The sequence below is a fragment of the Thunnus albacares genome, chromosome 20 (genome assembly GCF_914725855.1).
Source record: "Thunnus albacares chromosome 20, fThuAlb1.1, whole genome shotgun sequence".
NCBI lineage: Eukaryota > Metazoa > Chordata > Actinopteri > Scombriformes > Scombridae > Thunnus > Thunnus albacares.
The window spans coordinates 11,460,099-11,487,901 of NC_058125.1; the positions used below are offsets into that span (position 1 = coordinate 11,460,099).

The window sequence follows — 27,803 nt, forward strand, 5'->3', positions numbered from 1 at the left end:
TGCTTATTGGATAAGACCTATGTAGAGGAGGAGTTTCTGCTAATTTACTTAGCTACCAGCAGGGTAACAATGTATGGGATAATAACTGTGGCCTTTGTGCATGTGATGTGGAGACATTATGTGTTGTCTGCTGTCTTGATAAGACAAGGAGGGGAATGGCCACCATGTGCTCACTTTTTACACTATACTTTTGTACACACTGTATATATTCCAAGCATTTGTTTTGTGATTAATACTTTCTTATGCTGTTGCTAATTATTTTGTTGACGCAACTCTAAAATAGTGAATTCATTTTGAGTGTGTCAAGATTTTGGGATAATTAGGCAAGCAAGATTGTGTTAAATATGCATATATTTCTACCTGTGTTTATATGTAAAGACACACATTTGGAACCAACTGTTTTCCTATAGCTCAGGTTAATATAATCTTTATTTAGCAGCCAAAAACATTTGAACATTTCACTTACTTTTTTATTTTTTTATTTTTATTGCATCAAAACATTACTTTTAACATGTGACATTAAGACACAAATATAGAACATTTAGGCATCTTAATGAAATAAGGATAACAGACATGGCTCCACTCTTAATAAGACAATACATTCACCACGGTAGTATGACGTCAGACAAATAAAGTAGTAATGAAATAAGTATATAACATGAAGAAAGAAAGAAAGAAAGAAAGAAAGAAAGAAAGAAAGAAAGAAAGAAAGAAAGAAAGAAAGAAAGAAAGAAAGAAAGAAAGAGAATAATATATGTTATTAACTTAACAGAAAAGGTAGGCAATAAAATCAAATTTCCTTAAACAATTTTTGTATCATACTAATTGTGTGAGCACATTTCTTGTTTATAAATTGAATAGACTCAAAATACTTCCTAAATTCTAACCTGAAAGGTTCAGACGGAGGTGAGACCTTGAGAACTTGGCTTTGTGGATGTAAAACTTTCCCAGTAAAATTAATAAATTGACAGTCCATTGAATTTTTAAACATTTCACTAGTAATCTTGCATCATCTTGCGAGTGAATGCACCATGGTGCACTCTGCCAGCCTATTGGTGGCGGTGGAAGAAAGGCGGGACTTAGATGCAGCATGCGGCATGTGATTGGCTAGGTGACGGGTGACGATTCACGGAAGTATTTGACCCCGGTGCTGCGTGCATGGATCATAATCTAAAGTATGGAGCAAAATAATGGTAGGTCACCGGTAAAGTAACTAGTCAACAAACTTTGTCTGATTCGTCTTACGGTGTTGATTAATTCCTACACGAGCTGTGTATCTTCAAAAAATGCTGCGTGTTTTATAATAGCCGTAAAATGTATAAGTAAGCTAACTGGCTAGCAGCAGCTTATTGGAAATCAGCGTTAAGTTTTAAATATTCAACTCTGGAAGTTGCTAAAATAGCTAACATCGTTTACAGCTCACTGAAAGGTTTTTATACCGTCAGACAAGTAACTACGTTTAAAAAACGCTATTACATAGTTACTGGTGTTATTCAAAATGAAGGAAAACCTACTTTTGTTGAACTTGTGAACTCGGGTGACGAAACGTGACCCGGTGTTGGCACCCAACTGTTTTCCTCTGAGAGACTCTTGTTTCATATTACTTACTGTCATGCCAGTTGTGTCAGTGCCAGTTAATTTACTGCCATTCACGATTTTGCCCCGCCTTTTTTAAAAACTCCTTTTCATAATAGAAGGCAGCCTGTCCCAGGTCCGGCATGTTGTGTTGGTGCTGTCAGGGAAAGGAGGAGTGGGCAAGAGCACCGTCACCACAGAGCTAGCACTGGCTCTCAAACATGCTGGGAAGAAGGTGAGTTCAAGAAAAGATCAGTTGAGAGTACATGCAACAGAATACAGTCAGTATATGACATGATGATGATATCCCATTCAAAACACACAGAGGGGCTATTGATAAGACTACAGCTGGTTATGATGCATGCACAGTATTTATCTGTATTGTTTCTTTCTGTACAAAATACCTGACTTGTGTTTATTATACAAATATCCAGCATAGCAAAATTAACAATACTCTTGTTTTCATCAGGTTGGCATCCTGGACGTTGACCTGTGTGGGCCCAGTATCCCCCGCATGCTGAGTGTGGGCCGGCCTGATGTGCACCAGTGTGACTCAGGCTGGGTGCCGGTCTACACTGATGCACAGAAGAGCCTCGCCCTCATGTCCATTGGCTTCCTACTAGAGGACCCAGATGATGCAGTGGTGTGGAGGGGACCCAAGAAAACAGGTATTCTGTGCTATGTTGTGTTATTTGGTGATATTAATATTACTGCTGAGTTCTACACTTGGTGCAGCATCAATTGTGCAGATCTGTCAATCGATCCAGGCAAAAAATTTAATTGACATATCTATGGACTTGTTATTATCAGTGTGCCTTGAAGGAAGTATGATTTATGCTTTAACATGTGAATCAAAACAAACCGCTGTGCTGCATGTTTTGCACTTGACACATCTTCTTCCCAATGTCCTCTGCACCTCTGTGTCGTGTCCCAAAGCTATGATTGGACAGTTTGTGTCAGACGTAGCGTGGGGAGAGCTGGACGTGCTGCTGGTGGATACCCCACCAGGGACATCTGATGAGCATTTGGCTGTATTGGAGAACCTCAAGAAACAAAAAGTGGACGGAGCTATTTTGGTCACCACACCTCAGGTACACAATAGAGCCCTGTGTCTGGTATTTTTAAACTACTATCACCTCCTTATAAACTATATTCACCTCCTTTTACTGTATTGTAGACTGGACCCTACATGATATTCTGTGAAGGTTGCTCTTACTGGTCTTGCGTTGTCTTACAGGCAGTATCTACGGGGGATGTGAGGAGAGAGATCACCTTCTGTAAGAAGACAGGTGTACGAATCCTGGGCATTATAGAAAACATGAGTGGCTTCGTTTGCCCTCACTGTTCGGTGAGTAAACTTTCACGCAACAACACTTTATTAGGATATAAAGCTCATCTACAAATCAACTGCCTTAATGTCTGTTTTAAGTATGTACCAAATACTGTGTATACATGCATTTTGTCAAGGTTTATATGTTGCTAGATTTGAATTACTCCTCTTTCTTTGCAGGAATGCAGCAATATTTTCTCCAAAGGTGGTGGTGAAGAATTGGCTAAACTGACTGGATCAGTCTTCTTAGGTGAGATCAATGAGGTTGAATTTACATGTAATGTTAGCTTCCAGCCACAAGGTGTCACAACACACTGAGGAAGCATATCACCCTTCACCTACCATTCATGAGTAAAGGAGGCATTTTACATCACTGCCATGCTGCTAAAATGGTCGATCCACATTTCAGCAAAGCAGTGGGTTTAAAACATCTCATTAATCGATAATTCTGTTAAATGAATAGATTATTGGTTTCCCTTGGCGGTTATCGGATTTGTGTTTAGATCAATCTCATGAGTAATGATGCAGCTAATTTAGCTTACCCTGTGGCAGAGAGAAGCCAGCTGCATGTTGTGACAGTGCTGCATAGCTTTAGCCAGCAAACTATCCTGCGTCATAGTAGTCTTTAAGATCACCCGCTTGATTCTCATTATTAATTAGTTATTGTGAGAGTACTACTTTGAGGATGATGAAGTAGCTGTTTAATATTTTTTCAGTTCAACAACAATAGTGCTTTTAATTGGCTCAGGTAGGGAAAGTAATTACTGTCCTCTGCATTTCAGGCTCTGTGCCCTTGGATCCTCTACTCAGCACCAGTATAGAAGAGGGAAAAGACTTCATACAGTCCTTCCCTGACAGTGCAACATTCAGTGCGATCAGCAGTATTTCTCAGACTCTCCTTGACAGCCTCCAAATAGCCTAAGCCATGGAATTTATTTGCCCAAAACTGAATAATGTTGACATTTCAGCACTGTGAAAAGCACATTGTAATGCAGAAATATTAGTCATTGTGCGGATGTGATTGTATCTATGTTGCATTTTTGTCCTGTACGTTTAATCATATAAAAATTGTTTATCTTGTTTTTCTAGGCATTATGTAAAATCAGTATCTGCCAATAGTACAATGCGTGGTGGTTTTGTGTGCAGCTTATTTTTCTGTGCTGCAGCTCTTGTGGTGTTAACCACAGTTCTAAGATTATCACTTGAGATAGGAGCAACTGAAACATGTAGAACAGAGCAACTCAGCCAGGCTTTCACTGTCAACAAATGTAGAGATGTCATTTTGTAATGAAAATATCGAGTCATGCTGCCTGAGTAATACTGAAAAGGTGTCACAGTAAAATAAACAGCACTGAAAACACTACATTTGGTGTGTTTGTAAGCCAGTCACATCTAAGTTGGAATCTTCTTTAATTCGATTGTGAAAACATTCACGTCGACACATCAGGGTTACTTCAATACCAGTGGTAATACAGGATTGTAGATTGGCGCTTCAGTAAATGCGTCAGCAGCAGTTCCATTTTCAGAAAACATACTCCAGATCAAATTAGACCAGTCCTTTTGAAATCTAGGCCAAACTTGGAACACTAATCTCACTGGATTCCTGCTGCATTCTACAAACATTACTATCAAGTCGTCTTGTGTCATTTAATCTTGATTTTTTTTTTTGGAGGAACTACGCCGCATGAAGCTTTTGATCTGGATTAAATCTTCTGAAACTAGCCTGCTCTTCAGCTTCATATCCAACAGCAACAAAACACTGAAATCCATGCAGGATTTGAATGGCTGGAATGTGGAAGAGATGAGGTACAGCTACAGATGAGGGGGAGGGGTGTGTGAATAAGATGGAGAGGAGATGAAATTTGGAAATTACACTTGTGAGACCCAACACGGGGCACACACCTTTAATGCAAACAGCAGTACTACAGGAAAAACACTGAAGTTTGAGAATGTTTGCGTAATGATTAGAATACAGCTACACACAAAACTCCCACCCACCAGCAACATACTAAAGGCAATCTTAATTATTAAACCAAGAGTTACATCCAGAGGAATTCCAACCACTTATCACAATTAACCCACAGTGCATTAAATCTATCTATATAGATATTTATATGTCTGTATATATATGTATAATATATCCTGGGGAATTAAAGACTTTTGCTGCATTTGAACAGTTCAATGAACAATTTCTTACAAATAAAATCAGTGGAAAAAAATCTTAAGTCCATACACATTTCTCTTTACAAATAGATCCTCAAGATTAAGTAATTGTGTCGACTCCCAAATCGATTTGGGAGGAGAAAAAGCTGCGCGGCCCTTTGGTCAGCTCTCTAAGACCAGAGACCAAGCTGCCTCAGCTGGCCTCAAGGCCTGAAATAAGTGGAGGGAAAAAAAAAAAAAAAAAAATCTTCATCATACAATTGTTTTGAAACACACACACACACGCACACACAAGACGGACAAATCACTACATTGCGCATTTACAAGTTGACTATCAAATTGGGACGACTGTACACATTGTTGAGATAAGACCATATTTATGGAGCCATTTTAATTCATTTTTTCTCCCGCTTTCACTTCCTTCAGCTTGTGTGGCAGAACTTTTTACAATTTTTTCCCCGTTTTACACTTTTTCTCCAGCAGCAACATAAAGGACAGATCTTGTAGTGGAGATGTTTGGATGTTTATTTCGTGGACAGAATGAGGGCGACAATGAGCCCGTAGAGACCCAAGACCTCAGCGAAAATCAAGATGAGAATCATGCCCACAAAAAGCCTTGGCTGTTGAGCTGTGCCTCTCACGCCTGCGTCGCCCACGATGCCAATTGCGAAGCCTGCCGCCAGCCCGCTCAGGCCCACGCTCAGCCCAGCTCCCAGGTGGAGGAAAGCCCTGAACACAGACACAAGCGACACAAAATGCAAATTATCTCTCATGAATATTTTAATCCTGGCTAACAATTCAATCGATCAAGAATACATATGCAGTATTTTCAGTATTTGTGCAGCCATTATCAGAGACAGTGATGTGTGCATGAAGTAAGAATGTTTCCATATAACAAGAGCTGCTTGGTGAAAGCTGTAGCAGTGATGACATGTTGGGGGTTAAAGGTTGCGCATGTCGCCCTCGGCTTTTCATCTCTCAGTGCAGTGTGGCTGCTGCTTGTTTTCATTGTTCTCATCTTGCGATGTTTTTAAACTTATTTGAACTGATCCAACTACAAACCCCTGAAAAATGTCAGTATGTAGGCTTTTTCCTCTTTTTGCTCCTAAAATGAGTTACAGTGAACAGAATGTGCACACGACGCATCATGAATATGTTCTTAGACTAAAATCCAGTAAAATTTTAAGGATGCAGCTGATGTTGTTACATCTTTGTTATTCCTCTGTGCCATGAAACTGTTACTTTCCAAAAACAATTTGAAGAGTCATATGCTTGCAATGGGAGACATATTACTTTGTTAGAACGAGCATGGCAGTTTACTTCTCTCAGGTTGTCTAAATTGCAGACTGATGTAATCACAGGAACAAAGTCTGCCTGTGCAGTTTTGTAATGAGACAGAAAACTCAGTCCCTGAGTCGTTTAAGAAATCTTAACTGCTATACTGGATGTCATCTAATGCAATATTATAGCTCTTTTGTGTTTATTAATAATGGAAATTTATACTGCTGAGGCATGTGCTACATAAGTCTGTGGCTACACAGACAATCATATTAGTAGGACTAATTCATTGTTGGATTGAGTCTCTTGTTATGCTGTTTTATTTGTTATTTGTGGTCACTTATGCTAAGCCTGAACATACTGCTCTAGTACTGTTTCTCTACTAAATTCTGCCTCAGAGTAAAAGATCTGTCTTTGGAGATGTGCTGACAAATAACTGATAAAAAAAAATATAGACAACACAAGTCAGGTCAGTTGAACTCACCTGTAGAGGGGGATTGTCTGTGTAATTTGGTTGGCAATCAGCACTGCTACTACCAGGCCGTAGATGGCTATGATACCCGCCATGACAACGGGGATGATTGACTTCATGATGAGCTCCGGCCTCATCACAGACATGGCAGCGATACCTGTACCGCTCTTAGCTGTGCCATAGGCTGCTCCCAAGGCTGGTAGAGAAGACAAAGAGAGAGAGATAACAGTTAAATTCAGTATCAGTTAAATAAATAAGATCATATTAAAGTACACACACACGCTATAGTTCAGAAGTACAATAGGCTAGCAGACTGATGACAGAAACCAGAGGGACCAGCTGAATAATGAAGCAGAAGTGAAATAAGAGATGGAGCAACCATATGAGAACTGTTAGTTTCTCTTCCCCTTAAAAATCCAACATGGCTCCATTTGGGGAATTCTGCTTGTGTTCAAACTGAAATTAACAATCACGTTTTTTTTTTTCGACTGACGTGGATGGTATGCGACAAAAAAAAAAAAAAAAAAAAACTGCTTTGTCACAGTTTGTGTCTCATCTCTGAATGAAAAAACCCTTATTTGGCTTTAGCACACAGGGAAGCGTTGTCGTCACAAGGGAAACAGGACGCCACATCTCCAGACAGCACCAGTACAGGGCGCAGCTAATAGTCTCTGGCTAGCATCACTGTAATGCAGCGAGGAAGGAGGAGAGCAAAACGCTTCATCAGCATGTAAGCTCCGTCAGACTGTGGCGCTAACGAAAGAGCATGGTGCCACCTACGTCACACACAAACGACTAAATCTGACTGCAGGAGGAAAGTGAAAGAGCAAATCAATAATTCTCTGCTCCAAAAATTAGAAAACCAATTAATTAACTAAATTTAGAACAGCAAACATACATTAAGAGCTGGTCATAATTCTCCTCAACAACAAAGACTTGGATGGCTCCCAGGTGAGATGAGTGAATCACTTGAAATATCTGACAGAGCCTGTCAGAGCAGGGCAGTGTGTCATGAATCAGGGACAGGCTGGTTTGACAAGATTTCCTACACATCAGAGGTGTGTGCGCAAACATGTGTGTAAACATGTATATTTCCTCACCCACAGCAAATAGAGACACAGCTGTGAGATAGCTTTGACCACAGCAGAGCATTTAATGTACTGGCCCCACCAGCGCTCAAAATTAAGGATGTCCCATTGTTCCAGGGACAATAGAAATAGCACCTGGGACACAAAGATACGGTGTCTGGGACAATTCTGGGACAGTCGAGAAACTTGTGAAATGAAATTACTACATTTATGCGTCATGGATCATTTTAGGTGTTCAAATTCGAAAAATGTGAGGTGACATCTGTTGTATTAAAGGTTAAGCACAGTTAAATGCTGTAACCAATCACAAAACATGTTCAACAGATATATGGAAGTTGTGTGGCTTGTTCCTAAAAGGAAGTTAAGTGTTAACCGCAACCTCTCTCTCTGCCTCATTATTATAGACAATGAAACATGGTGTCAGAATAAAGCTTGGAGAGATATCTGAAGTTATGTAAAGGGAGGAGAAGGATGCACCTCCATAAGACAGCCAGAAGACTGTCTATCAGACTGCAAGCCCTCCTGTGTGAGGAGCGGGACTAGCAAGTAGCTAAATGGGCTTAACAAGCTAGCAGTGTTGCTGAAGGAAGGGAAAAAAAAAAAAAAAGTTGGCAAACCATAAACCAAATGAGAGTGAGCCCGGCCAAAGAGGAGTTGGAAAATAAGACAGGAAACAGGCGTGTCAGGTTGATAAATCAGACAAACGTAATTGAGCAAATTAAGAGAAAACTAAGTGAAAGGCAGAAACGACGAGCCGGCCAGCACTAGCAGCAGCAGCTCCAGCTAGCAGTGTGCATCTGACCCCACCAGGCAAGTCTGATTTCAATAATAAAGTGAATGGCCAAAGCTTGAAAGAATATCAAGTACATATACTGATGTACACTCTAGGGGATGAGGGTGAGGACATATTGAATGTCTTGCCCTTAAATGACGATTAGAAAAAAAAAAAGTTTATGAAGATGTGAAGCAGGCTTTTGAGAAACACTGTGAGGAAAAGAAACATTATTTTTGAGCATGCCATCTGGAGACAGGAGAAAGTGCTAAAGCTTTTCTTACTGCTGTCTACAGCCTAACTGAGCACTGTGCATTTGGAGATCTAAGAGGAGAACTGATCAAAGACTGGATTGTTGTTGGCCTAAGAGATGCAAAACTGTCATTGCAGTTAGATCCTGAACTCACAATAGTCAAAACTATAGCCAGTGTTTTACAGTGAGGAAACTAAGAAGCAGCAGCCAATACTACATGGCAGCTTACATGAGAGGCAGTCAGAGAACTTAGATGAAGCAAGTGCAAGGCGACAGACCCAGAGTGGCACAAAAGGACAAAAATACAGCTCACACGTAAAGCCAGAAAATAAAAACATCTCCGCAGGTTGTGGAAGACGTGGAAATGCAACAAAGCACCAGAGGAAGGATTGCCCTGCTAAAGATTCAGAATGTCGCAAATGCAAACAAAAAGGACATTTTGCTTGGAAATGTTGATCAGCTGGTGACATGAAGATTCGGCAGACTGTGGAGCAGAACATGTCGCCTTTCTGAGGTGGTTGTTGAGATCAATAGTGTTGAACATGATCTAATTAAGTGTTTACTATGAGATATGACCTGCCATGATGGATCAGAGTGAGTCAATGAAGTGAAAGCAGAATTCGGGACAGTTGCGGGACACTAAGGAAAAAAGGTAATTTCGAGCCCTGGTCGATACGTGCTTACATCACTGGCAGTGCTTCCACTATCTAGCAGCATTTAACATCCATTTGCTTGAATTTTATTGCTGAACGGTTAGAAGACATTTCACATTTCCACAAATTTATATTTGCTGCTCTGATGCCAGATGAAGCCATCTGTTCTCAATTTAAAATCTGTAGATTCTCCATTACATTGACACTAACAAAGAAGCTCTTTTATCAGTTCAACTATTTTAGTACTGAATGTTGCTGATGAAAAATGTGAAATCTGGTTGTTACTAGAATGCAATTTGTCAAGAGATGTCAAAATAGCCACACCAGTATATTTATGTAACAGGGTGAAACAACTATCTTACAAGACAATACTGACAAAAAGAGCAAAGATGCATCCTAGTATGAACAAGGACATGGCGGTGTGTTTTTCCTTTCTTCATTGCTGAATCATACTGATGATGATTAAATCTGAGAAGACTCTTGAGACGTCCTCTTGTGAGACAATCTTTTGCATACAGCCAGAGGCGCCCTGCCCTGTGCTTCCTCATTTCTCGGGGCAATGTGATGAGCTAGCATGGAGATGGAGCTGGTTAACTCCAAGATTGGCTGCAAGGCTCTCTGGCAAATGGATCTAGAGGCAAGCAGGCCAATCTTCAAATGAGCACATGGCAGCCTGCCACATCCCCAACTACTTATATTGATTTATCACCAGACTGATGCCATCAATACAAGGTTAAATGACTCCTGCCCATCTACAGAGATGCATCAGAGTATAACTGGGCACCGTTTTTGCAAGCCCTGACAAATGCACAAGATTGTCTTACATTTTGTTTCAACTGCTGCCGTATTTATTTCTTTAAATCCAACACAAACTATATGGTGCATTAAATCAAACAAACTGACTTACACCTGCATAATGAAGTACACAGAAACTACTTCAACAGTTCAGTATAAAAACGGATGGTGATAAAGATGGTGGATCCAAATTAAGATATTTTTGTACTTTAGCTACACAAAAACACCTTTAGGACAGTATTCTGGAAACACCTAAGCCTTTCTCTGAACAGCTGTTAATTTTAGTCTTTCAGCCTTCTATTCACAGCCAGCATAAATTACCGCTATCCTCTGACTCCATTCTTTCTTTGTAAACTTAGCCTCCCTAACGCATCACAGGTAATGGTTGATAGAGAAACACTGGAATCCTCAAACGTTGCCTTTCTGTTCTGATGATTAAAGGTTTGATGTGTGGCAGGGTGGCTTCTGCAGTGGTGTGGAGGCACAACCTCTGGGTTTTAATCCTAATCCCCTCAGCTTAGGTAAAGAGCTTTTACCCCCTTTTCTTTTTTCTCCCTGCAGAATATTTGATGTATGGGATGCCCTTGTGACGTCTTGTGATGTCAGAGCAGGAGGTGCCTCCAGCTACGGATGATCGTGCATGCAAAACGCCTGCGCAATAGACATCAGATTGGTCTGCTCTGTATAGTAGGTGACTGGGGAAGCACTGGTTTTAAGGAACAAATCACAGTATCAGGAAGGTTGTAGTTGTAAAAATGTGTTCCTGTTTTACAAAACTGTGTACAATGTATAGAGATATGAGGTTACATGAGCAATTTATGAGACATGCTGAAGCATGTCTAGAACATACGCTGCCGTCACAGAACGCACTTCTCTGCTAAAGAATATGTGTTTGAGGAGAGAGTGAAAGACAATGCTATTGAGTAAAAAGTAGATAAAAAAACTTACTTGGTGAAAAATTTGTGTATACATGCCTGTAATTGTACAGGTAACTGGAAAGGCAAGACTGCAGAGCAAGAGATGCTTTAAGCTGTAAAGTAAATATGTATCTTAGGTAAAATAGACAATTTGTGCTATTATTTATGACAGTGATAGGTGGGGAAACAGAACAGCACGGCTTTCACGTACTGGTGATATAAGTCCCAAGGATAATGGCACCTTGTGAGTGTCACCTGTTCTGAGCCAGACATCACTAAAAAGGCAGTCCTCACAAAAGGACACCGTCACTAGACTACTAAAACAATGCATCATCACCTGACACCAGAAGATAACAGCAACTTATAGCCTGTTCCAGGAAATTGCTCATTACTGTAAATTGAATATCTCTGGGGTTTTTGTACATTGAGCAGAGCAAGAAATTTCAAGCCATCCATTTGAGCCAGGACTTGTGATGTGCATTTGTCATTATTTTCAGTGTTTTACAGACTGAATAATGGATCAACACCCCAAAAAATGATTCACAACAACAATAAAATGTTAATTGCAACCATAACCCTCAAGCTTGTGTACACTACAGTGACCGACATCACAGGAGCACAAGCTGCAATTTTCAGTCAAAGACTCCACATCACAAAGCTGAGACCTGAATCATCATCCACCCAATACCATATCCCTTCTTTTTGCAAAGCGTGATCCCTCCCCACTAGCTAATTCCCCAGCTGTCACTGGTTCACCACCACAGACTAGTACTACTGCTACCCTTGGGCCATGGCCACCACCATGCTGCTCTTGCTGCCATTGCCCATTACAGCTGAGCAATGACATCCAGCTTCTTCTCATTTTAGGGTGCAACTGGACAATATTATCATTGTAGTTGTATTATGGCATATGATACTTTGAATCTTGAGCTGAAAAATGATGGAGATTTCACAATATCACGCAGCCCAATGTGAGTAGTTGAAAGATATTTCTTTCACTCCGTGATTATCAAAGAGCCATCCATACTATGCTATGCATCAATGAACAACTACACACCATCCACAAACATACTTGAGCCAGTTCTACCAAAAGGCCTCGAGCTACATCAGGTCAAGACAAACGCCCTGTAATATGGTCAAATAGTAGCTTGGTAATTTCCTATTGGAGTTGCACCCATTTCAACACACCAGTCAGCCTAGTAGTCACATGTAAGTCTTCGCTATGATACAGCATACCATTGCCACATCATGTAGCTCTTGCCTTGGATTGAGAGAAGACAACCAATAAACTAGGAAATGATCGAACAAGAATGGCCACTTATAAAACAGGTAGATTTCAAAGTTCACTCTCTGAGCCACTTCCCATCCAAAAAAAACCAAAAACCCCATAAATTCAGTGGTGTTAAACCATTTTATCTTTTGTAGAAGAATTGTAAAAATAAAATCTGTTTCTTTGAACAGATTTACATTTTCGTCTTTATATTAATATTTCACAGGATCAGTAACCAGATGGTATTTCCAAGTCAGAAGTCTCATCATGTGATAATCATGTGACCTTGTGTCATTCCTTTGAGCAATAAGGAAGTTAACCAGCTGATGCTGGTTTCCAATGGTCTATTAAGTTTTAAGAAAAAAACGTTTTCAGCTAAAGATAACTTGCATTAAATTAGATGTCACACCAACGAAATAACGACTGTAAAATTGTTGCAGACCAGCAAATATTCCATGCAGAACTGTGTCAGTTCAATCATGCAATGTCATTGGTTATCTCTGCTGTCAAGCTACATTAAATAAATGTATAACATTATACAACGCCTCACTTATTGCCAGCTGATAACACTCTTAAACCCCGCAGGATGTAACGTTAACGTTGGTGTGGAGCTTACAGGAAAGGTTGGAAACAATCTTCATACCTCCTGCTAAATGAAACAAGCTAGTCAGCAGCTAAATGGAAAACAATGTGATACTGGTTCACTCTGACCTAAAACAACTACTCTTCACTGCTTTAACAAAATTTTCTGATCCGTTGGCATAATTTCCTGTTTTGTCTTTTCCCTTGTAATAGAGCATCTACAGATCCGGGCTAAGCTAACGTTCACTAATGTAGTCGTCATCAGCTAAGTTAGCTAACTAGTCTTGGCTGGTCTTTGATGTCTGTCGTTGAAGCAGAAATATAATTCTACTAATGAACTAGTGCCAACTAAACATTGGCATGTTAGGAATAATCCAAAGTCACAGGTCGTCCGAGCTAACGCTAAGTCTAAATAAATTACAGCTCAAGATTAGCATTGCAACGTTGACGTTAGCAAGGCTAGCGAATTGCTTAGAAGTTAGCTTACATGGTTGACAATTTAAGCAGCCTGTTGAGGATAATGTGAATGTAAAAAAAAGGGGTTAGCAGCAAATGCACATAGACACTTTGCACCAAACAACAAAAAGCTTAAATATGTAAGGTGACCGAGTGATAGTTACCGCTAAACACCATAGCCGCAGAGGCGCCCATCACTGCGAAGAACGGAGAGTATTCGGGGGCCGACATTCTTTCTCACACAGTATAAAAATAAACTAAATATACAAAATTAATTATGGATGTCGACTCCAAAATCGCACTTCGCGAAACCAGTCGAAGGCCACAAGTTTGATAATGAAAAACCGAGTACACCAGGAACCGTCTGACAACCTAACTAGCAGTGCAGACGGGATAGTCACGACTCTTCTGATAAATACCCGGCGCAGCAGCACAAAATGGCGAAGCGGAAAATATCACCTGACTGGCCGTACGGATCAAACCTATCATCGACTGGGTGGGGAGGGCGCACTAAACCAAAGTTCGTTAATGATATACTGTGCTGCACAACGCATTTATGAAACAAGGAGTGCGATTTTGTAATGATAAGTGATTTACTCCGGGACAAAGAAAGTGTTTTATATTTTTGTTTCTTTTTCATTTTTTGAAGGTCACCCCTATCAGGCATCACTTTGGTGTGCTCCGCTGCAGGCTTTCCCTTTGATATCATTCGCCCTTCAGAAGCAGGAGGATGAAATGATGGGAATGAGCAAGGGATGGTGTGGAGACAGTGTAAATCTACAGAAAAAAAATGTTTATATTATCCTATCTCCCAAGGAAAGAAAACCAAGACAGTGCACAGTTTGATCTAAATATCTCAATGCATCATGTCATCAATCAAACTATATCCATTATGAATGAGCATGCTCTAAGATATGCTCATAATTAATTAGAAAGACCTGTCTTAATACTAATAGTCCTTTTGTTGCATATGAATAAACACTTTTCTGCATTTTGCACCAGGACTCGACCATGCAGCGGAGGGTGGTTTACAGTCAGCTGTGATATGCAGCAACGTGGAGCGTGACAGTGAGAAAATTTGAGGTTGAGTGTGTATGGTTGATTGTGTATGTGGTGGGGGGAGGGCACAGAGAATCCCCATTCCACTGTATAGCTCCCAGCAAGTGCGGGCTCAGAGCTCCAGAGAGAGGAGGGGTCGAGAGAGCTAGGAAACCATGGGAAATATAGCATGTGAGGCGTGTGTGAGTCACAGAGAGCTTGTGCAGTCCCCATGCCTCACCCTCCTCCTCCTCCTCCCTATCCATCCATCCCTCCATCCTTCTCCATCTGCATTGCCCAGTCTAGTCAGCACTAGAGAAGGACCCCTCCCCCCTGCATCACTGTAAGGCCCTTCACTCGTGATGCAATTTCCACACCAGCATCACAGGCCTCTTCCCTTTCAAACACTTTCCTTAGCCAACATCTTACTCCGGCCGCCAAATACAAGGTTGTATTATGCAACTAAAATTTATCATTTTGATGGAGGGATGATGTGTGTGCAGTGGTGCATTGAAAATAAAAAGGTTACAGCTGAATGAGATTAGATTTTTACTTCATTTTTTCTTTCTCTGCTGACTGACAAAGCATTTACTAATCCAGAAATGCCTCTTTAAGGTGGGAAGGTTGAGGTTGGATTATGATGTCTCTATCTGGGATATACACTTGGCAGGCATTTGCAACCAGCTGATTCTACAACGTGGTAATATGATAGCCTATATACCTACACATTGTTGATTCCTATTTGTTTTGTACGGATGGATACAAGGATGTGGATGTTCTTGTCCTTGAGTGGCACCGATCAATGGGTTGTAATAGGCCAGAATAGGAAGACACCATATTTTATTGGCTTGTCTTTTAGATGCTGTTTAAGGAAGGTAAACAGGGAACTGTGAGAAATTCTCACAAGGGCATGATTCAGTCAAGATATTCAAAATGCCCCACAGAGCATTTGCTGCCAATTGTTTATGGTAAAGTATAATCTGACTTTAGACATATGCAGACAAAACTGTTGATGTGATTTCTGACATCTGACATCTTCCAGTTGTTCTGGTACTGTGATATGATCAGACCAGGATTCAAGTAAGATTCAAGTAAGATTTTCCAAGAATCCAAATAAAGGAAGTCATTGAGCTCAGCTACTCTCAGGTTTAGCATTTGTTTCAACGAATGACCAAAAACATAACTCTATCTTTTATTCTCAGTGAGATGAAGAAATCATGAAATTTCTAGCTATTTTCAAAATGCTAATGTGCAAATTGTGAAGACTGAGTTCTACATAAATAACAAATCTGTTTACTTAGATGATTATAGCCTCTAAACAAGAGTAAAAATCTTTATAATTTACTTAATCTGGCTTTTGAAGGACAGATAAAACAGCCCATAACCCCAATTTGTGACCTGTTCAGTATCATTGTGACCACATTACAGCAGTCAATCTGTGAATAAAAACTATATTTGACCACCAGTTTAATCTGCTTCATAATCCCCTGTCCACAGCTCCTTGTTATCTGAGGTGGCGGGGGGCTGGTCAAGGAGACCCATCTCAGTGTAGGGTTAAATACTTAAGCATCTTACTTCTTGAGGCTGGAAAGCATGGTTTTCAGGAGATGCGCCAGACCAACACCCAAAGGAGCAGCTAAATATAGACGTGCATGTGCGATTAGCAAGTGTGAATCCTGAATGAACAGCAGTCTTGGCAAGACAGAGTCAATGCCACTTACTGTAAAGAAGGAATTACTCCACCACTTTGCCCTCTAAGATACATTTTTCCCAAATGCATTAGGCTGCACCACACCCATTGCAAATGAATTGGCTGTACATTTTAGCTGAGCTTTAATGTATTGACAGCGATTGACATGGAATGCTTTAACACTAACATGTTTAATGAAAGGCCAGGATTTTAGTTGCTAGTTACTGAATCTGTAAAAATACACAGTAGATATATAGCAATATACAACAATACAAAATACTGTGTCTGTGATGGGGCTTATTTTTCTGTTAGCGCTGATTGAAATCCAACAATGATTTTAACAAACTGAATCCTGTAATATACCTGACAGTTAAATATAGCAGCCTTCTTAAGGTATATTTTTAAGTATATCTGACTAATTTCTGCGGACTATTTTCCAGTCATGCAGTTCAATGTCAGAAACTTCCTCAAAGACATCTGAACAAAAAATAGACCTGCTGCTTTAAGAATCATAAGAATCATGTATGAGTAATCTAGTAGTCACACCAGTTGGTGTTTTAGACCCAGACCTACAGATATTAAATTACTACATTGTCATTTCATGTATCTACCCTTAACTATTGTACATTTAAAATAGGCTGGACTTTGTAGTCTTAATATTGAAACAAACTATATGCATGTTTTTTCTTTAAAAGGAGAGATGTTTGAAAATGTCATTTAAAAATTAGAAACACAAGGTTTGAATTACTTTAAGATGCTAAAAAGTTAGATGGAAGAGAATCTCTCACAGCAACGAGAAAAAAAATAATTTTATGACATGGGTTATACTACACTATTAAAGGAAATAGATGGCATTTTTGTTATGTAAATAGAAAAGAAACTTTGGGAACAGGAGTACTAGCTGTGACTACTAGAGGTAGAGAAAAAAAACAAGATGGGGATTAGGGGGGGGTAGATTCACGGTCAGCTGACTTTGAAAGGCATCTGGCACACTTCTGTGACAGTCCGAAGAAATGTAACTCTCTCTTTGCAGCGACAGAGATGTGATAGATGTGGAAGAAAAAAGGCAGAGCCAGTGAGGAGCATTACAATAAAACAACAAAGAGGGAGTCAGTTGCTCTACTGGAAGCGCTTTGCTGTATTTTCACATGTAGAATACATCTGTAGTTGCTTAATATTTCACCAGAGCACATATTTCAACATACAAATACAAATATTCAAGGTTGTATAACCCAGAGAACACTTTGCCAAATAGGCCACAATTTTGGACTTCTTTTGTTACTATCTGAAGACTGGAAAGGACGGAAGTAACAGGGAAATGGTAAGTGGAAGAAAAGGATGAACGAACTGCATTTATCTCTGTTATTTGTAAACCAAAAACACCTCTTGAGTTTTTTTCTTTAAAAATGTTTGCACTGATATTCACCTGAATATTCATACAAAGGAACCACTCATTCAAATGAAAGCTTTAACATACATATGGTGCAAAATGGCAACACTCAAAATCACCACTGATATTCACAAACATTTACCACATTAATTCATTTCACAGATCTCCCACATGTGTACAATTAATCAAAAAGTTTGAGAAAATACAATAGGACCTGACCAAAACCCCAGCTGACCTGGTACCGCTTCACTACATCTTAATCTCAGTATTCCGACATTTAAAAAACACTTCTCACCAAATGAACACTTGACTTCACATATTTCATAGTAAACCTCGGTTTACAACATGGCCTGGTAAATAATATTTTTAAGGACTGCAGAGCTTGTTTACTGTAAATTTGGCAGATTGAGCTAAACCACACGACATAGAAGACCAAATTTACATTCAGAAATTCAACAGTTTCAGCTCAGTATGCACATGTACACATCACAGCCGACATAAAAAAAACCCTTTAGATATAGAATGTCTAGAGTTTATCCTGAAAAAAAACTTGATATTAGCAGACAATTAACATAATTAGTGATACAACATGATACAAATCTGTAAATACAAAAATAAACAGAAAACAAAAAATATCACAAATTTTTTCATGTGTGGAAATCAGGATTAACTGCATTAATAAATAAAAAATACTTAATCATATGAATTTGCAGGACGGATGTAGTTCTGATTGCATATCTGTGTTTTTCAACCTCAAACACCTTGCTGGACTTTTTATATCATGACTTTCTGCTTTAATGTGTTTAAGTGTTAAATTCTGTGTGCATTGCAATGCACATATGTGTCCATGTATGTATGATGTACTGATGAACATGTATGTTTGTGTGTACAGCATTATGAAGCCATGGCATCCTGGAAGCCCCACACTTCTAGCAGAGCAACCTGGAAGCTCTCTGCACACAGGGGCGGGTTGTCAAAGGTGGCGCACCTGCCAGTACGCCCGTGGTTCAGCTCAGAGTCAATGTAGAGAGCGTTGCCGTCACCTCCCCCTGATCAAACAGAAGAGCACAGAGATTTTTTCAGTGATAAGTTAATAAATGCAATGGCTGCATTTCTACAAACAAATTTCACTTAAAAAGATTTTACAGTAAGTTTTACAGTATATTTTTATATCAACGTGTGTTCGATGAGGTTAAAGGCTAACTTTAAAAATCCCATAATTAATGTGTTCCCACGTTTTACATGTGCAGTGTAACTGAAAATCATCAACATTTGAACAGTTACCTCAGGCAAAAGAACACTAACCACCCAAAAAGGGACCGGAAATGCAAAGTACACATAGACAAATATCTTCCACTCACCCACTATGATGGAGTCAAAGTTTCCAGCCATGAACATGGAAGTATTCTTGGAGTTAAGGTTAAAGTGGCGGGCGGAGAGGAAGGGTGACAGCTCTCCGGCAGGTTTGTCTGGCTGCTGCAAGCTATTGCCGTCTGAGTTTTGGCCCTCAGGGGAGGCCGTGTCCTCCTGGCCCTGGTTCTTGATGGAGGAGGCTAGCTCAGGGTGGCGGATCACCACCCACTCATAGCGCTCCATCTCTGGCTTCATCTGGCAAGGCAAACAAAGCTGTTAGGTTACTACTATGAGGCATTCATCATCAATCACACAACTGAGCATCACACATTAAATAGAGTTATAGTACTGTACATCACATAAACAGAAATATATAACAGATAACAACAATATTATGCTAAGGCAAAGAATATATGCCATTAATCCCTCCGTCTTCCCCTCCTATCCTCTGATAGACATCAGTCTGAGCTGATTCTGTCTTGCTCGGGTGTCAGGTGAGGGCCTGGTCAGATACTACTCGATCGGGTTACAGGAGTTTCCGATCTGTGTGTGCTTAAGTATGAGTGCGTGAGCTGATGGTGTTTTATGGCGTGCAGGTTCAGACAGCCCACAGTTGTGTACAAGAACACAGACAGCCAAGTAAATAATTCATGCAGAAGGCATTAGAGACCAGTCTGTTTTGCTATTTCTAGCCCAGGTGTTATGAAGACTCAAGCTGAATGCTGCACCATCACAGGAAGTGATGGTGTGTGTTTATTTTTGCAGAGAAAGAGATGGCAATCTTTGTATGGTGAAGTGTGACCTACTAGGCAGGCTTTTCAAATGGGAGCCTGAGATACCAATTTAAGCCAGTGACACTGAAATCAGAGTGGATAGTACCCTCTGGTGGCTGTAGTGTGGTACTGCTCAAAATGGAAAAAAATCCCTTATATTTATATGATAGCTAAAAAGCTTCTATAATACATTTAAAATATTTTTTACTGAAAGGAAGCTAGTAAACCAAGATACTGAAAATGAACTTACCCTGAAGACGAAGCACTCCCCTGTGCCGAAGAAGCTCAATTTGTTGCCTCCTCTCTTCCGCTCCTCCCAGTCTGTGGACAGGAAGGCTCCACATACCTGCAGCAAAAAAAGTTTTGTCTGGCATGAATTCATCTCTATGATTTGCTCATCTGCACTGACTTCTCTATTCTCTAAAATACACCACAGTTCCAACAAGTGGAGGATTGGTATCTGTAAGCTGCCAATGTTCGTGCTGAAATCCCTTTGTAGCACCATAATCCAATCATATGGCACGTGTGTAATCATGCCCTTTGACACCAACAGAGCCCGGGACAAGAACGCAATCTGAGTCTATTTTGTAATGCGGAAAGCGACTGTGGCTCCCTCTGGTTATTGAGAGAAAAGAACATCACTGACTAGATGCCATGTGTAGGTCAGTGCGGAAGAGCGTGTAGTACAGACCAGATGCGATGATAAGCTTTGTTCAGGTGGATTTTGCTGGCAAACCATGAGTGCAGCTGCAGTCAGCAAGACCCATTTACTAGCATAAACACCATTTGACTGAAACTAAGAGTGAAATAGGAAGTGTCTGAGACAGAAAATAGTTTCCGAGTGATACCGATACTGTTCTGTTTTGATTACACTTTACACCTTAAATATCACAGTATTTCTGTCCCAACGTTATGAACCATCCAGACCTCTCAGGTCATCTATGACAGGCCTGCTTTCTGTCCCTAGAGTCAGAACTAAACATGGAGAGACAGCTTTCAGTTTTGTGTATTTAATGTATTTAAATGTCTTTTTATTGTATGATTCTTTTGCATTTCGTCTCAATGCTTTCAATGTTTTGCAATTGTTTTGTTATTCAATGTCTTGCATATTGGCTATCCATAACAATCAGGTGGAAAAACCTGAATATTAAAATGGTTCTCTGATCTGAGCTGCATCAGTCTTGGCAAAATATCTGAAGTATCCTATGTAATATCCTTTTTTAAAATCCTAATAATGTACATCCTCAATTCCCTCCAACAAAACACTTTAAAAGGGTAACTCTACACATTAGTCTGTTAACAAGTCTTAGAGAGTACTACTGTACATGTGAAAAAAGTTGTATAAAGCCTTTTGTGGCTCCACAAGGAGCTGTGCGAAATCTGATAAACTGCCTCAAAGTGATATCATTGGAAAAAAATTCTGGGGGTGCGGACTTATAAAGAGGTGAGGTTACCAAACCTCTGTAGCAACCAAACTGACGGAGGTTGAGTTGCATTGTGGGTAATGAAGTAAAATGCATGGAATAAAAAACAGATGATATCTCTGGTTCTGCTGGATCAATTACAATTCTTTTTTTAAACCACTGCCCATTGTGAGTCTGACAATGTTATAAGACTGCAGTGCTAAATTAGTAGAGTACTCTTAAAATTTAAGCTTACATCGCCATCTGTGGTCCGGATGAGGAGCAGAGTGGGTTCGTGGCCTTCACAATGTGAGTAGAATCTGGAGGAAAATGTAAGTAGTTTAATTCATTGCAACATACTGAATAAACACCCAATACTGAATCTAAGGATGTAGCATATTTCATGGGTTATGCAATGGCTAGATTTACTAAAGCACACATGCATGTACAGTGAAGTGAGGCACTGGTTAAATATAGAACAAAACTCTCAGCCAAGGGCTTCTTAATTACTTTATTACAAGACTTAATTACCTCTGTTCCATTATAGAAATAGAACCAACAGGAAGGTGAAAGAAGTGCTAAATGACAATATCTTTATTGCCATAAGAAATGCATGACAATAAAAGCAGATATGCTGGTTACCACAAACAGAATCTGTTCTGTGTATAGAACAGATTTAACCAAATAAGTCTGGCGTTTGTGTGGGTTTAATGTGGGTTAATGTTCAGGTGAGCACTGGTCAATGTACCTGTTCAGACTACAACCATGGGTGGTAGTGGTGAAAAGGAGCTGTGGTTGGCACAGGGCAAAGCGCTCAGGGATCCACGACCAGATGTCCCGCATCTCCTTGGCACTGACGATCTCTGAGGAAAAGGTGTCTGGGTTAAGTGCCAGCTGCACGTTCCGCCTGGAGACACCCGAGAAATATGGGCACAGGAAGAGATGGAGAGAAATGAGAGGCAGATCACACAGCTGGTGATGCATAACCATTAAATCAGTAAAGCTTCAAAGCTGATGATGGCGTGAATGTAAAATTGTGGAAAATTGTAAATGTAACTTCATATTTATTCTGAGAATAAATTTGCATTATTTGACAAAACTAAAAATGGATCTGGAAAGGAGCACAGAGAACAGAACCCACCTAGGACTGTAAAAGAACCAATGTAGGAAACACAGGAATGGAGTGCAGATGAGACAGAAGATGGTGGATGGAAAAATGTGGCACAAACCAAACAGAAAGGAAAAAAAGGACAGAATTTGAGACAAAGATACAAGAGCAACTTAAACCATTCCCAATAGTGTGCCATACTTAAAACCTTCAAAAACTAGGACATTCTAGCCAAAGAAGGAAATGAAACTGCTTGAGTAATGAATCTATTGTAATCTATCATGTATTCTGTTGTCTGCACATGTGGTCCAAACAAGTCATGTACTATTTTACCATTGCATTCCTCTCATTCTGTGCATACCACTGTGATTTAATTTATAGTACAGGAAGTGCGTCTTATGTTTAATCATGTTCAAGACTGTCCATTTTAACTGGAGCAATTGCTATTAGGGACTCTTACTTTGTCCCTGTCATCTCAAATCTGTGGATTTATATGTTATATTAAAATTATTATAATTTCCAAACATTGCATCCTCACAAGAAGTAGTGGCACCAAGACTGTGATTGGTCTCATTGTAAGAATGAGGTTGCTTTGTATTTTGAATAAAAAGTCAAAAAGTCTCTGTCAAATGTCTAAATCTTTCAGTTTTATATCAAAATGTGGCTGTAAAAATCTGCCAAATGTCTATCAGAGCTGAATAATTTTCAAATGCGATAATGCTAAGATGTGTATAGAAGACAGATATGATGCTAGATATGTAGGCGGTTTGCAATTTAAGCCCACTAGAAGCAGACTAGTTATAAACTAAAAATCAAATTATTGACTATACCGCTTCTGCTTGACAGTGATTCCTTTCTGCTGCAGGGACTTTTCATTTGTGAGCTGCAGCAGAGTGATCTCCTTACGGCTGAAGAGACGGATGGAGAAGGCCTTCTCTAGTAATTTGTCGGGTGTGACAGTGGAGCCAATGCCTTTGACAAATGTCTGAATGTCCGCCCTGACTCTGCCTGAATCTTGCTGCTGCTGGTTCCCCTGCCCCCCCTGGGCTCCTGCCTTGTGCTTGCGATAGAACTTGAGCAAGGCTATAGCCACACGGTACAGAATCTTGTAGCCCTCCACCAGGTAGACATCCAGGACCCTGACCACGTGGGTAAAGGGCAGGTCGCCGAGCACCCAGCGCTGCCAGTCTGAATAGACTTCCAGGACATCCTGGGCTGTGGCCACAATCAGTTTGTGGGCGGCTGTGCAGTACTTGTTGGCCAGATCACCGAAAGTCATGCTGCTAGACTCATAGGCCAGGAACGTCTGGTCCAGCAGTCGTTTGCCTGGTTCGTTGCAGGCAAGTATGCGGCTGACGTGCTCAAAACACTGAGCTTCATCTACACTGAAGTGCAGGAGCAATGAAGTAACAGCTGGAAGTGATGGGCAGTGGGAGATGTCTGGAAACTGTCCAGCCAGGCAGTTGATAACCTGATGGGCTGAGGATATTGCCTCTGCCTTCAGGCAATAGTGTGGCACAGGACTTCCATCCACAAACTCGGGCAGCGGGATGTGGGAGGGCTTCTTAGTAGCTGCATTTCCCATAATGTCACGATATACTTCTGCATCTGGGGTTACTGTACGGCAGGGAATGGCTTTGATGAGCTGCTGGTAGACTTGTGCTCGCAGTTTGTGGTTCTTGGACCAGTAACCCTGCCGAGCCATCTGTTTGAACTCTTTCAGGTCCTTACAGTCCACCTTGGTGGGTCCGCTGCTCTTGGCCAGGTCCCCCATCTGGTTCCAGTCCACAAAGCTGCCATAGTCTTCTTCAGCCATGGTGCTGGAAACTTGCTGGACTGCCTGAGTGGGAATAGAGGAGGGCGCTCCAGGGGTATTACTAAACTTCTGTCCTCCACACAGCAGATAACTAGCCTATTTTTCTTAACTGCCCATGATGACTACTGGAAAACACAAAAGCGAAAAAGAGGAAATGAGTGAGTCAGTTATTTACAACAACAACAAAAGAAAACAGTGATTACAAAATTGTTGTAGAGCCAAATAACACTCAGTCAGGATGACGTGAGCATGATCAAAATTCAGTTTTCTACTGTATGTTTCTACTGAGCAGTATCAAACATGTTCTATAATCTCCTAAACCCACAAACCTGAGTCTTTAGTTAAGTCTTACAAACCTGTTTCTATATAGTTGGCTACCTCCTAGACTAATTATATAAATTAGCTAAGGATAACACATGGACACATAGGGATGTGCTACCATGAGGGATTTATTACTAACTGGTCACAGTAAATCTGTGCTGCAAAACAACATTAGCCAATTTCACTAACCCAATTTATGCTCTGGCACAGATCTTCAGATATATAAAACTATGTACATCATGCATTTCTTACGTCTGAAGTGAAAATAAATCCGAAGCTTGAATGGAATGCAGCGCAAGGCTATCTTAGTGATTCCATATGACAGCCACAAAAACAACTTCAGATGACCTTTGATGAACAAAAATATCTTGGACCTATTTAATTGACCAGGCGAAGTTTTATATTAAAGCAACACGCAACTGTTGGGATCTCTAGTGGTGAGGGAAATAAGTTTTTGGACATAGTAAAAGTTAAATCTCAGTATACTTATAATACTATATGTTATATAATTGACTGTCATATAATCATTTTACAGTGATACTTTCCCAGAGGACATATGGAGCGGCATGTCCAAAGATCACTTGCAATACACAGTATACAGAGAATGGTTGTCATGCAATCATCAAATCTTTTCACACTGTTTTTGAACAAGTCACATGGAGATGCATGTCCAAAGATCACTTGCAATATACTGAAAACTGCAGCTATAAAAATCATCTGATCATTTCACGCTGGCCTCCAACAAGTCACATGGAGGTGTACACCAATATGCTGCAAGAAAAAAACATTTATGATAAGCCTGTACATGAACTACTTTGATAGAAGATATGTTTACCTATGTTTTCCTGTTTACACCAGATGTAATTACCAAAAGCAAGCCAACAAGGATAGCTGCCATGAGGTTCAATTGGTCAGCCTTTAAACCTTAGTGCTGATAATTAAATAACTGAGTCCACTTATCCCATGATGACAACTTAACATTATATACTGTACAGGAATTCTTGGCATGAACAACAAGAGTCCAGAGGGTGTTGGAGCTCTGGTTCTGTAGAGTACAGTAACATGGTTCCTCTGATGTAATTGCTCATACAGAAGTTACCTGACCTCCTTACATAATGAATTAGTGTCTAGACCACACACAATCTGTGCCATAGTCCACACCGGAACCAAGAGTTCTGGTTTTGGATGATGACTAAAGGCACCTTGTTAAAGGTCAGGCCTGTAGGGTTATTAAAGCACTAGAAGGTGTTATGCTTTACATCCTCATTCACAAGATTCCTACACACTTTACATTTAAAAAAAACCTTAAAAATATTTTGACTGCACTTTTGGGGCTGGTTTCAGGGCAAGGATTAAGCCTGGTCCAGGACCAAGAAATATCAATGGATATCTTCACTGAGTCTTGTTTTCACCCTCAGGATTTAATTGGTTTACAGTTACTGCATTTTGCCATGATATGATTGTCCCTTTGGCCATTATACTAGGCTATATAAGCTCAACAATATTTGCGACCTATAGATGCAGATGAGGAATGACAGTAGGTTGGCAACTACATTATATATATTTATATGACACTGCATAAGCAATAAATAGCTTTCATTGGTATGTGTTCATGCATTTTGTTCCATTTCTTTACAAAAAATTAAGATTACAACCAGAATACATTTAATGCTCTCAGTTACTTATCCTTACACGACTAATCTATTGCAAATTAGATTTAAATACTAAGGTAATGAACGGGAAAGGAAACTGACTACTAGCTTTAAATGAAAGCTTACTGGAGCTACCACATTTAACTTTACCTCTGCAACAGTGGACAGACCGTTAGTGTGGCCGAATCAATGATTGACATGTTTTCCTTACAGGCTCAGCAAATGCAGATACAATGACATGACCACAGAAATGGCTAACGGTGGTTACAGAGAGTAACACCTTGTTCCCTCTTTGACTACAGTTATGCCAACGCTCAGTGGACACAGCTGCAAATGCATGCAGAGCTGTCTCACCTATGTTGACTATCGAATAAACTAGCTAGCTAGCTGAGGTGATAGTAGCTAACAGTAGAGGAAGCCGGTGCACACTGGTCACAGGGTATACATTACCGCCCGAGTAAATCTCATACACCCTTTTCCATTCACACTTGCCAAGTTAGCATCGCTAGCGTTAGCTGGCCGCAAGCTGCCCCTGTCATCCTGTCACTGCATTTCCGCAGCTAACGAAATCTTAACCAGACACACACAACTAGCTGCCCAGCAGCCCAACAAGCAAGACAGACACGAAGCCATGCAAATATTGACGAACACCAAAAAATAACCCAGTAAAATATGTTTGCTAACGCTGCAGCACTAGCTAGCATCAATGTTACCAACCAAAAATGAATTTGTCCGCAGGCTGTCTTGGAGTTTGTTGATATGGAGAGATTTCAGCTTGAATTTGTGGAAAACCGATGCATGCAAAACTGAACGCCGGTCACAGGAATAAACATTACCGTCACTGCACAAGACTGAAGACGGGTAAGCGAATGATACATAACTGTCAACAGATAAACTGACGTTACTCCTACCTGGATGTGTGAGATGTCTTGAGACGTGAAGCAGCATTCATATTAAGTTGACTCGGGCATGCGCAGTTCTTCTACGCCCGGTCACGGTCAGCGTGATGCTGCTGGAGCTGCAGAGAGGGGCTCAGGTGGGCTGGTTAAATATATACTGTTTACAGCCACTTGTTTGTACGCTTTGGTTAATTCATAAAAAAGGATGGGATCTTGTTTTTTTCTCAGGAAAACTTGCCTAGCCTTGGTGTCAGGATTCAAAGGCTCAGAATGAGGAAGACTAGATTAAAATACACATAATAATCATGATGTCAATTACACAGGGCTACATCAACTACTATGTCACATACAAATATCTATACACTTTCATAAAATATTATAGCTGACTGGAGTATTGCAGGAATACCACAAGATATAAAAACACCAAAATATGATAGAGATGATAATTGTACATCAAAGAAAAACTCCCAAACAAATATTATCAATTTGTGGTGGTGTTTCCTTTTCTAGATGCCAGGTTACACTGCTGTGACTATGTAGAGGTTGCATGACAGATCACAGTATCTGATTTGCCTTGTTTACTTCCAGACTTGCTATGTCAAGGGAGTGATGGCAATGGGACAGGACAGGAAGTACCCTAGCAAGAGCAACAAACCCTGCCTTTGTGCTGTACTCAAAGCAACCGCCAAGACACAACCGCCCAACACATGACAGCTATTACTGATAATTAAATTGTGGAACCATCTTCCAGAACAA

The 27,803-nt window shown here is 40.3% G+C and overlaps 3 protein-coding genes and 1 long non-coding RNA gene across 7 annotated transcripts; 2 read left to right on the plus strand and 2 right to left on the minus strand.

The window, feature by feature from the left end:
- The first annotated feature begins 815 nt into the window (after positions 1-815).
- Positions 816-5,339, plus strand: nubp2 (nucleotide binding protein 2 (MinD homolog, E. coli)). The gene is made up of 7 exons (XM_044337102.1): positions 816-1,193; positions 1,695-1,810; positions 2,045-2,243; positions 2,512-2,666; positions 2,813-2,923; positions 3,086-3,155; positions 3,688-5,339. Exons 1-7 carry the CDS (start codon positions 1,178-1,180, stop codon positions 3,825-3,827), a joined length of 807 nt encoding a protein of 268 aa, XP_044193037.1. The 5' UTR covers positions 816-1,177; the 3' UTR covers positions 3,828-5,339.
- Positions 4,767-14,049, minus strand: atp6v0cb (ATPase H+ transporting V0 subunit cb). Its single transcript, XM_044337103.1, has 3 exons — positions 13,769-14,049; positions 6,831-7,014; positions 4,767-5,797 (listed from the first exon to the last, which is right to left on the minus strand). Exons 1-3 carry the CDS (start codon positions 13,833-13,835, stop codon positions 5,593-5,595), a joined length of 456 nt encoding a protein of 151 aa, XP_044193038.1. The 5' UTR covers positions 13,836-14,049; the 3' UTR covers positions 4,767-5,592.
- Positions 9,377-15,183, plus strand: LOC122970826. Its single transcript, XR_006399334.1, has 3 exons — positions 9,377-13,189; positions 14,254-14,375; positions 14,607-15,183. It is a non-coding gene; the product is annotated as an uncharacterized LOC122970826 (long non-coding RNA).
- A 2,267-nt stretch (positions 15,184-17,450) lies between these two features.
- tbc1d24 (TBC1 domain family, member 24) lies at positions 17,451-27,162 on the minus strand. 4 transcript variants are annotated; one of them, XM_044338269.1, is made up of 8 exons: positions 27,060-27,162; positions 23,190-24,300; positions 22,393-22,398; positions 22,000-22,158; positions 21,508-21,571; positions 20,099-20,194; positions 19,084-19,330; positions 17,451-18,771 (listed from the first exon to the last, which is right to left on the minus strand). In XM_044338269.1, the coding sequence occupies exons 2-8, from the start codon at positions 24,173-24,175 to the stop codon at positions 18,617-18,619; spliced, it is 1,713 nt and encodes a 570-aa protein (XP_044194204.1). In that variant the 5' UTR covers positions 24,176-24,300; positions 27,060-27,162; the 3' UTR covers positions 17,451-18,616. The 4 variants fall into 4 exon arrangements, with proteins under 4 accessions (XP_044194204.1, XP_044194205.1, XP_044194206.1 ...); XM_044338270.1 differs by lacking the exon at positions 27,060-27,162 and adding an exon at positions 26,866-27,053; XM_044338271.1 differs by lacking the exon at positions 27,060-27,162 and adding an exon at positions 26,299-26,815.
- Between the last annotated feature and the right edge of the window lie 641 nt (positions 27,163-27,803).

Coding starts and splice junctions, on each gene's coding strand:
- nubp2 (XM_044337102.1), top strand. Junction 2,244..2,511: donor GAGGGGACCCAAGAAAACAG/GTATTCTGTGCT, acceptor CGTGTCCCAAAG/CTATGATTGGACAGTTTGTG. Junction 2,667..2,812: donor TTTTGGTCACCACACCTCAG/GTACACAATAGA, acceptor GTTGTCTTACAG/GCAGTATCTACGGGGGATGT.
- atp6v0cb (XM_044337103.1), bottom strand. CDS start 13,835: ATGTCGGCCCCCGAATACTCTCCGTTCTTCGCAGTGATGGGCGCCTCT. Junction 7,015..13,768: donor TGCGGCTATGGTGTTTAGCG/GTAACTATCACT, acceptor CTTCTCTACCAG/CCTTGGGAGCAGCCTATGGC. Junction 5,798..6,830: donor CAGACAATCCCCCTCTACAG/GTGAGTTCAACT, acceptor GTCTGTGTTCAG/GGCTTTCCTCCACCTGGGAG.
- tbc1d24 (XM_044338269.1), bottom strand. CDS start 24,175: ATGGCTGAAGAAGACTATGGCAGCTTTGTGGACTGGAACCAGATGGGG. Junction 20,195..21,507: donor TCCGGACCACAGATGGCGAT/GTAAGCTTAAAT, acceptor TTTTTGCTGCAG/GTATGTGGAGCCTTCCTGTC. Junction 19,331..20,098: donor GGGAGTGCTTCGTCTTCAGG/GTAAGTTCATTT, acceptor TTGCCTTGCCAG/ATGAAGCCAGAGATGGAGCG.